Source organism: Chrysochloris asiatica, unplaced genomic scaffold (assembly GCF_000296735.1).
Source record: "Chrysochloris asiatica unplaced genomic scaffold, ChrAsi1.0 scaffold00008, whole genome shotgun sequence".
NCBI classification, from domain to species: domain Eukaryota; kingdom Metazoa; phylum Chordata; class Mammalia; order Afrosoricida; family Chrysochloridae; genus Chrysochloris; species Chrysochloris asiatica.
The window spans coordinates 19,624,079-19,634,969 of record NW_006408526.1 but is presented as its reverse complement, the minus strand read 5'-3'; the positions used below and the strand labels follow the sequence as shown (position 1 = coordinate 19,634,969).

Genomic DNA, 10,891 nt, shown 5'->3' with positions numbered 1-10,891 from the left:
GAGCAACTTGCTTGTTCTTGTAATCAGTCGGTCTGTGTCATCGTTTGATTTCTTGACTGCTGCTTCTGTGAGTGTTGATAGTTAATCCAAGAAGAATGATGTCCTTGACAACTTCATTCTTTTCTCTGTTGTTTATTGGTCCAGTGGTGAGGATGTTTGTTTTCTTTATATTGATATGCAATCCATACTGAAGGCTGTGGGGTCTTTGATCTTCATCAGTAAATGTTTTAAGTCCTCTTCACTTTCAGCAAGCAAGGTTGTATCACCTGCATGTCTCAGGTTGTTAATGAGTCTTCCTCCAATCTGATACCATGTTTTTCTTTATATAACCCAGCTTCTAGGATTATGTGCTCAGCATACAGGTTGAATAACTATGGTGAAATAATACAACCCTGTGGTACATTCTTTCTTAACTTTAAACCATGAAGTATTCCCATGTTCTGTTTCAACAAATGCCTCTTGATCCATGTACAGATTCCTCATGAGCAGAATTAAGTGTTCCAGAATACTCATACTTCCCAATATTGACCATAGCTTGTCATGATCCACACTTAATCAAAAGCCTTTGCATAATCAGTAAAGCACAGGTAAACATCTTTCTAATATTCTCTGCTTTCAGCCAAGATCCATCGGACATCAGCAATGATGCCCCTCAGTCCATGGCCTCTTCTGAATCTGGCTTGAACCTCTGGAACTTCTCTGGCAATGTATGCTTGCAGCTGTTTCTGTATTACCTTTAGGAAATCTTTACTTGCATGGGATATCAAAGATATTGTCCGATGATTTCCTCATTCCGTTGGGTCACCTCTCTTTGGAACGGGCACAAATATGGATCTCTTCCAGTCAGTCAGTTAGCCAGATAGTTGTCTTCCAAATTTCTTGGCATAGACGAGTGAGTGCCTCCTGTGCCGCATCATTTTCTTCAAAGATTTCAATTTTCAGTCCATCAATTCTTGGTGCCTTGTTCTTTGCCAATTCCTTCAATGCCAATCCAAAACCTTGGATTTTTCCTTTATGATTAGTTGAGGAAAAAACTGCCTTACAAATTGGCTGTACAATTGACATTTCTACACCAACAATGCACCTTGAATTTCTTTATGATTAGTTAAGGACAAAACTGCCTTACAAACTGGCTGTAACAAATGATAACTTCCACACCAATGTAACTCCCTCAGTATACTGGGTGTTATTAGTTTAAAAATGTATGCTAATTTCATGGGTAAAGTTGTTTTTCATTTGTAATTATGAGTTTGAATATTTGACATTTGCTTTTCTTTTGTGAGAGTTGCCCATGAGTGTCAATTTTCCTTTCTACACTAGAGGACAGACACTTTGTGTTTGTTTTATGCATCTAGGTCAGCTCTTTTTATATGTTAACGGCACGGGGTTTTTGTTGATTTTTCCCCCCTTAGGCATTGTTGTTGTTAAGTGCCGTGGAGTCGGTTCCGACCCATAGCGACCCTGTACAAGGTTTCTGAGGGTGTAAATCTTTACGGGAGTAGAAAGCCTCATCTTTCTCCCGCGGAGCTGCTGGTAGTTTCAAAATGCTGACCTTCAGGTTCACAGCCCGATTCGTAACCACTATGCTAAAATTCCATATAATTAAATCTGTCATCGTTTTTTAACTTTCTTCTAAAACTTTAAAATTTATAAAGCTGTTCCTTGTCAAATACTATTTATATGATGGATTGATTTCTGACATTTAATCCTTCAAGCCATCTGGAATTTATTGACATATGGTACAAGAATATATATATATATACACACACACACACACCCCTATACATATACATGTATATAGTTGTTATTAAGTGCTGTAGAGTCAGTTCCGACCCATAGAGACCCTGTATAGGGTTTCCGAGGAGCGGCTGGTGAGCTTGAACTGCCTACATTGCGTTTCAAACTGACTTTGCATCCAGCGCATAAAGTCACAGTGCCACACTATGAGCCTAGGTTTACAGGGTTGCTATGAGTTGGAAGTGACTCATCATCACTTAACAATATATACACACAATATATATATATGGCGTCCTGGTGTGGTGCTATAAGCACTGGACCACAAGGTCGATTTGAACTCCAAGTTCAGAGGTACAAACTTACCAGCTGCTTCCTGGAAATCCTATACAGAGTCGCTATGGGTCTTAACAATATATGTAATCCCAAAGGGTTACTGAATGTATTGGTACTATTAGCTGAATGGTGCCCACATCTTTCCAACTTTATCTTTTTATATAGTAGAATAGGGTCTGATTTTATAGATTTTAACTCTGCCATTGCTTCCTGATCGATTCTGATGCTAGTTTAATGATTTGATGATTGTAGATAAAGAGCATGTTTTTATTTTATAGGCCAATCATCCTTTCTTATTATTCTTCGCCAGCTGTTCTTGCAACTAATCTATCTTCTTAAGATGAATCAATTATTTGTCAATAATTTTTTAAACATAGAAATTATACAGAGAAGATCACACTGCACTTGTAAATGAATTTGGTTAGGATAAACATCTCTAGAATGGCCTTCCATTTCAGGTACTGGTAGGTAGTATCTTCATTTGTGTTGGTGTTGGGGTTTTGTTTTTCATTTCCTCACCTTTTTATTGTGGGCTGAGTGCAAGTTTACAAAGTGGTCCATGAGTTCTATCGTCAGTAAATCATCTCTGTTGTAGCTGTCTCACTGAAGCACCACTTCTTCTCTGGGTTTCTTGCTTCCATTCTGCCTGCTTTCCCTACCCGTCTGGATTTTATCTTTGGGTAAATTCTCACCTTTGGATCTTGTATGACTGACCATTCTATGTTGTATGTATTTCACTAGGGTGGTTGTCTCCTCTATATACCTATCTATGGTTGTTGTTGTTAAGTGCCATCGAGTCGATTCCAACCCATAGCGACCCTTTATTGGCTTTCCAAGGAGCAGGTAGTGAGCTTGAACCACCAACCTTGCAGTTCACACGACTTTGCAGTCTGATGATTAGCCCACAGCGCCATACCAGAACTTCACTGCTTGCCTGAAAATTGAGCCATGGATGTGAGTTCATTTCTAGACTTGAAGGGTGACATAGGACCATAGTCTCCATCTGACCAGTAAGCCTGGCTGTTTATCCAGGATTGCTAATGTAATCCCTTCCTTTCAGAGCAGTTGGTAGTGGTGGCTGGGCACCATCTAGTTCCTCTGGTCTCAGGGTCATGGAGAAACCAATAGTTGCACCTTAAATGGCCGGTCATAGCTTTTAAAATTCAGTCGCTATTCACCAAAGTAGGATGTAGAATATTTTCTTTGTAGACATTATACCAATTGACTATGATGTCCCTTAAGACCATGGTTCTGAGCTGCTAGGACAAGCAACTCATTCCTTCAGGGTGTTTGGTTATGTCTAAGAAGTTTTCATCATTTTGCTCCCTGCCCCTATGCTCCACCACATTCATGGATATGTTTGCAACAAAGGTAAATACCATTTACAGATATCCTCTTTTAAACCCTTATATGTTTGTGGGTATGCTCCCACTTTTCCTCCCACATCAGTTTAGCCTGTGTATCTGTCCATGTATATACCTGTCTTTGTTTAAGTGCCATCAAGTCGGGTCAGACTCATAGCAACCCTGTATAGGGTTTCCAAGGAGCAGCTGGTAGGTTTGAACCATGGACCTTGTGGTTAGCAGCCCAGTGTTTATCCTACACTCTGACACCAGGGCTCCTGCTATTATAAGACTGCATATAACACTATTTACTTCTGGAACTTTTAACTCTTGTACTCCTCTGTCTTCCCCTGCCTTCATCATTTTTTTCTGCCAGTCTCCCTCTTGTTATATATAGCTTTCCCTATCACCCAGTTAAGGAGCTCTGGTGGCGTAGTGGTTATGAATCGGGCTGTGAACCTCAGGGACAGGAGTTCAAAACTACCAGCTGTTCCGTGGGAAAAAGATGAGGCTTTCTGCTCCCGTAAAGATTTACAGCCTTGGAAACCCTGTACAGGGTCACTGTGAGTCAGAACCAACTCCACAGCACATAACAACATCACCCAGTTAATGTGTGTCACCCAGTTAATGTGTGCAAACGCCAAAGTTGATCTATACTTCCATTGATGAGCATTTAGGCTGTCTCCATCTTTTTGCTATTTTGAATAGTGCTGCTGCAATGAACATGGGTGTGCATATATCTGTTCTTGTCCTGGCTCCTGTTTCTCTGGGATATAAAAACCAAGTAGAGAGATTACTAGGGCATATAGTATTTCTATTTCCAACTTTTTGAGGACACACCATACTATTTTCCACAGTGATGCACCAGTAGTGTAGGAGGGCTCTAGTCTCTGCATCCTTGTCAGTATTTGTTTTCTCCTTCTTTGAACTTTGCTGGGGTGAGATGGCACATTGCATCTCTCATCTCTCGTCACTATGAATCGATACCAACTCGATGGCACCTAACAACAACAATGGCTAATGGGGAGTCCTGGTGAGGTCCTGTGGGTTAATGCACAAGACTGCAACGCTCTTTCAACTGCAAGGTCAGTGGTTCAAGCTCACCAGCCGCTCCTCAGAAACCTTATACAGGGTTGCTGTGGGTTGGAACCGACTCTTGATGGCACTTAACAACAACAATGGCTAATGGGAGTCCTGGTGTGGAACTGTAGGATAAGCACTGGACTGCTATCCACAAGGTCGGTGGTTTGAACCAATCAGACGCTCCTTAGAAACTCTACACTGGGTTGGATAAAAAATGACTCAACAACAGTAGACATTGCAAATATTTCTTCATGTTTGTTGGCCTTCTGAATTTCTTCTTTGGTGATGTGTCTGTTCATGTTCTCTGCCCAGTTTTAGATTGAATTATTTGTCTTTTGCTTCTTGAGGTGTTGACGTTTTCTGTAAATGTTAGAGGTTAGTTCTTTGATATGTCACTGCCCCAATTTTTTTTCTAGTCTGTGCATTCTCTTTTTATTCTTTTGGTGAAATCTTTTGATGTACAAAAGTGTCTCATTTTCAGAAGGTCCCAGTCATCTAGTTTGTCTTCTTACTGTGTTTTCATTTATGTCTGATACTATATTTATGCCAAGTATCACAGCCTCTAAGTTTGTCCCTATTTTTTTCATTGATAATCTTCTAGGTTTTACATTTAGGTCTTTAATCCACGTTGAGTTCGCTTTTGTATATGATGTGAGATATGGGTCTTGTTTCATTCTTTTGCAAATGGATTTCCAGTTTTTCTGGCACTTGTTTGCCAAAGAAACTATCTCTTCATCATTTAATGGGCTTCAGCCCTTTGTCAAAGATCAACTGACCGTGGATGGGTGGATTTACTATCGGGTTCTCAATTCTGCTCCACTGTGTCTTTTGTTGTAGCTGTGTAGTAAGTTTTGAGATGGGAAAGTGAGAAGTCTCTTGCTTATCCTTCTTCATTTGGTTTTGATATGAAGAGTTTTATGGTTTGCTTCACAGAGGTGCCCCCCAGTTGTTGTTCATGTTGGAAGCGGTGAGGGGGGTAAAAAGGGCTGCGTGCTGAATGAGAATCACTGAACTAGACGTAAATATTAATAACAGTCTTTTATAAAGGACATCTTGGTCTGAAGCATACATATTTAAACCTGACAAAATTATGCAAAATACAAATACTTTCCTGGATCTGAGTCTTTTCTCCTATTTGGCACCAGATAGTCTTTAGAGTTCAATAGGCACCTTGTCTAATTTTACAGAGCAGATAAGAAAATGGAGCCCAGAGGTCCAGTGGGTCCTGTGTCTCACTCATAATCCTGGGGCCAATAAAAGGCAACGCTAGATTGTGAATCTAAGTCTCCTGACTCCCAACATATTTCTACACGTCAGAATTTACAAAATCTGAAGTCAAAAGTTTCTATAGGAATGAAAAATAAAGTAGCGTATATATAAGAATTCATATTTAGCTAATGTAATCAGATAATTTTCAAACTTTAAAGTTAATGTCCTTTCTAAGACAGTATAGCAGTCAGATTATGTGAGTTAACATGCTGCCCAACAGAACACCCGACAGTGGCTATTAAAAAGCCAGGAACACACCACTCACAGGGCTTACCTGTAATGAGAGCGTCAGGTCGGGACTGCTCTTTTCTCCAAGCAGGAACAAAAACTGTAACGTCTTTGTGGCCTCTTTCCAAAAACCAATCTACTGCCAATTTTATCCCACGGCAGGAAAATACTTCTTTGTTTCCATGGCTGAAATATTATTTTAGAAGACAAAAAAAACCCTCAAATTCAGTTGAATGGATTCAAGTTGGTAAGCAGACATGATCTTGTAATAGTAACCGATTTATAATTTAAGGTAGAATTGCATACAGTTTAGAAAATATTAAGAACATAGGTGCTGAATGTTCACAAGGCTTAATCTCATACAATAAACACCATTTCTCTCAGTAAAAAGACACCTGGTTTTTGTGCAAAAATATTGTGTTGGACAAGGATTAATGATGACAAAAGGGCATTCAAAATTGGATTAGCAGTGTTAGTGTCTACAAGAGAAGGTCCAAGTCAAAGCATGTAGTCAGCCAAGAAGTATTTATCTAGCACTGGACTCTGTTTCCACACTTCAACCTGATAACTCACTTAATTTGATGTCTTCATAGAAAACATCTCCAGCCTTGAATGACAATAATGACAGCCGTTTACAGTTTAGCTCTAAGCACTCCATTTTCATATCTATAGATAGTTCTTTTCTTCTTGGAGGGAACCCATAATCAATGCAGGTAAATGCTTTTACTTTTAAGTACAACTCAAAACATTTGGTTTATTAGTATATGTGTTGTCGCAGTGGTCCATGGGGAAGAACTAGAACCATCTAACATATGGCTATTTTTCAAAACAAAACTAAAACAGACCAACTTGCCTTGTACATGCTGAAGGCTACAAATGCAAACCACAAAGACTGTTCTTAGTCCGACCTTATGGGCCGGGGGAAGTTTCAGAGCATGGGATAAGGAAAATGAGAGTTTGAGGTCCTGTATTCTAAGTCAGAAAGGCTATCTGATAGTCTGGCCTAACAAAGATACAAAAGATAAAGTGGTATTAGGTTCATGGAAAATCATGAAACTGAATCTGTCTTCTGAAAAGCTGTGATGAATGATGGTAGAAGAATTTGGGTTCGAAATCACTTCTAGAGCCTGTCTAGAGGACAAAGGCTGTCTCTGGGATGACTGAAGAGCAGCTTTGTTGTTGCTGTTTTTAAGCGCCATTGAATCAGTTCCAAGTCATGGCGACCCCGTATATACATAAGGTTTCTAAGGAGCAGCTGGCAGGTTTGAACTTCTGACCTGTGGTTTGCAGTTCAGTGCTGATACTACAGTGCAACACCAGGAGTCCAGGATTACATAGTTAATGTCATAAACCAAGGCTACACAGGTTTACTGGACTCCTGGTGTGGCATTGTAGGATCAGCACTGGACTTTGAACCCACAAGGTCGGCAGTTCAAACCCACCAGCTGCTCCTTGGAAACCCTACACAGAGTCGCTATGAATCGGAACTGATTCGACAGCACTTGACGACAACACAGGTCGATTATTTCAAAGGAATTAATTTATATATGTATTGTGCCATGTACTGCTCTATGTTTGAATAGTACTGCATTACAGAGACTTATAAAGGCAAATCACTTAAACTCTGGTTATTCAGAGACTAGCTGTACTTGCCATTTACCAATATCAAACTCATCTTGTTAAAAAAAACCTTATTATGTTATTTTATACTCATGCTTTGTGGAATCTTAAGAACATTTTATTTTGTTAGTCACTAATGATGTTTGAAGGAATCCTGGTGACAGTGGTTAATTGCTCAGCCGACAATGGAAAGGTTAGAGGTTCAAAGCTACCAGTCACTCAGAGACAGATGTGGCAGTCTACAGCCTTGGAAACCACCCTCCGGAGTAGTTCTGTCTGTCTGTCCTACAGGGTCTCTGAGAGCTGGACTGACTGGACAGCAGTGGGTGATAATGTTTGTTTATGATGACAAGCAATGTAACTGCATCTGGCTCTAAAGATGGGGCTGCATAAGCATTTTCTCCCTGGTGACTTCATTTGGTATGGGTAACAGGTCACATTTTACTCAGTCTAGAAATAGAAATAGAAGAGTCCACTTTCTAATTAAAGAACTTTCATAAAATGTGTGTAAACAACAGATCATTTACAATCATAGGATGTAGGCTCTAGAGTTAAAACAGGATATTGTACACACACCACAGAGATAATAAAGGCTGCTTGCATCATCCTTTCCTTTTCTCCTTTTGCAAGGGAAATGGGAAACACATGAGGAGGAATGGGCCTTGTACTAACGAATCATGACTGGCGTAAGTTATTCATGCTAATCTCATCTCTGTTGGACAGGGACTGAGCTAAGAGCAGATCTCTTAACAGATGTACAGAGAAGGCTGGTAGAGGCTGTTTTCTAAATAACACGTCAGCCTCATGGGGGGAAAACAAACATGAAGAAGAATGCTGACATACTGTGAATGACAAACAGACCCACATAAAGAGCCTGGGTTCCCAGGGCAGATACACTGACACTGTTTGTTATTTCAGAAAAAAATAAACCCCGTTTGTTTCAAGCAATTGTAGTCTGTTGTTAAGTGCTGTCGAGTTGATTCCGGCTCACAGCAACCCTGCATAGGGTTTCTGAGGAGTGGCTGGTGAGTTTGAACCTCTTACCCTGAGATTAAACTGACCTTATGGTCCAGTGCATATCCTACAGCACCACAACAAGATTCCAGGCTTACTATAAACCAAACGAAACCAGATATCGCTCTTGTAATATTAACATCAGACTGTTTATCAGGGATAAAGTTAATACATAATGATAAAAAAGGAATAACTCACAAAAAGCTATAATTCTGAACTTACATACACTTAGCAGCAAGTCACCAAATTGGGAATGCTAAAGACAGAATTACTAGAAGAAATTAATAAATTAACAGTACTATAGGATAAATGCTGGACTGTGAACCACAGGTTGGCGGTTCAAGCCCATCAGCTGCTTCTTGGAAACCCTATACAGGGTTGCTATGTGAATTGGAAGTTAATAACAACGGCACTTAATAACAACAATAATCATAATTGAGATGAAGAAAAAAAACCATGAATTTGCTGGAGGAGGACTTGTAGCCACTTTTGATCTAATAAAGAGACCCTGAATGCTAAAAAGTCTCATATTTTTACTATTTTGACTCATTTAGTTCCCAGGGAAAATTTCAAACATTTGCTGAAAAATTTTGAGTTACTATTGATCAAAATGAGTAATACAGGCTTTGAGTCTCTATCTGAGTCACCAGCACCTTTAATGGTAGAAAACCAGAGGGAAATGTGAATGTTGTCAGCAGGCCTTTCTCTAATAGGCTCCTCACACTCTGTCATGGCTGGAATGGGTGTGTCTAAGAGAACCTTGCTTTTCAGTGGCCTGAGAAAGGCTCTTTTGAGGTAGACAAATTGGAAAATTTCCGGAGATTTTTAGGAAAAAGACACAAGCTCACAACATATGCAAAACAAAAAGATTATAGGTATATCTGGATCTCAAGATAAATGGAAGAATGTTGGCCAGCTGTGCAGAACGAATTAAAAAACTGGAGGAAATGATTGAGACATTGGAAGCTCTTTCTCTCTCCACATTCTCAATCCACTTCTGCTATTGCTACTTCCTTCCTTCTCATGACCTCTTAGATAAAGGGTTTCTAATGCTGTTGGGAATCTAAGTGTGGCATTGTGGGATAATGCACTGGATTGCAAGGTCAGTTTGAACCACAACATCAGCGGTTCAAACCTATCAGCTGCTCCTCGGAAACCCTATACAGGGTCACTATGGATTGGAACAAACTCAACGGCATTCAACCACAACACTGATGGGACTCCTGGTGTGGTGCTGTAGGATCAGCACTGAACTTGAAACAATTCAAACCCACCAGCTGCTCCTTGGAAACCCTTAACAGGGTCGCTATGAGTCAGAACCGACTTGATGGCATTTTAACAACAATGCTGATGGGACCAGACACTGACTTTCATTTATAAAGGAGAGGATTGCCTACCTTATTCAAATGTCTTAATATGGATTCTACTCCAAGACTCCTCCAAATGTAAAACAGAGCTAGAGAAGCAGAAATGATTAAAAAGCAAGACGTGTCAGAATTTGGAGAAGAACTTGTGTGTAAGAATTGGTGCTGGGGGTGGTTGTGTGCCGTGCAGTCTGTTCCGACTCATAGCAATCCTGATAGAGTTTCTCAGGCTGTAGTTCTTTATGGGAGCAGAAAAGCCTCATCTTTTTGCTGTGGCGTGAATGGAAGATTCAGTTACCAGTCTCATAATCCACTACCCTACCAGAGTAAAAGAATTAGGACTTCAGATTGATAAGTGGCTGCCCTGGCAAACTGGAAGCAAAGGAACAACAAGGAGTCTGGCTACTAAAAGGCAATATGAGATGGAAAACTCCAGTGCCAATTAAACCAAATTACTTTTTATCACAACATGAAATAAATCAGCCTTCTCTTTGGAGTTTCGTTGGCTCAAATGCTTCTGAGGAGTTTTTCAGGACTGCCTGTGGACTGGACATGGTAAATGTGCGTATCTTTTCCCTCAGCTGGTATTACCCATTCTAAGAGTTATTTTCCAATGCTCTGGAAAAATCTGCAAAAACTCGGCAAGGGCAGCCATACCTCAGAATACCAGGCAAAGCAGATCCAGGGCAGAGCTCCAAAACTCGGAACCACAGAGCCAAGAATATTTTAAAAGTTTGAAGGCTTCTAGCTACTGGAACTTGAAGCTGAAGTAGGAAATTGCGTACTTTTGAATCTGCCGGGCTTGGAGGCCTGGAGCCCACATCTTGGGCGAGACCAAATGGCAAGACCAAATGGGGGAGCAGAAACACCACTGAAAAATGCCGTGGGAACCTTGGAGCA

The 10,891-nt window shown here is 40.3% G+C and overlaps 1 protein-coding gene across 1 annotated transcript in view; it reads right to left on the bottom strand.

The window, feature by feature from the left end:
• The window catches only part of ZC3H12C (zinc finger CCCH-type containing 12C), a 52,794-nt gene that overhangs the window by 13,655 nt on the left and 28,248 nt on the right, over window positions 1-10,891 (bottom strand). The window contains exon 3 of the mRNA XM_006833804.1: window positions 6,040-6,179. Coding sequence (XP_006833867.1) covers window positions 6,040-6,179 — 140 coding nt within the window. The remainder of the gene's footprint in view (window positions 1-6,039; window positions 6,180-10,891) is intronic.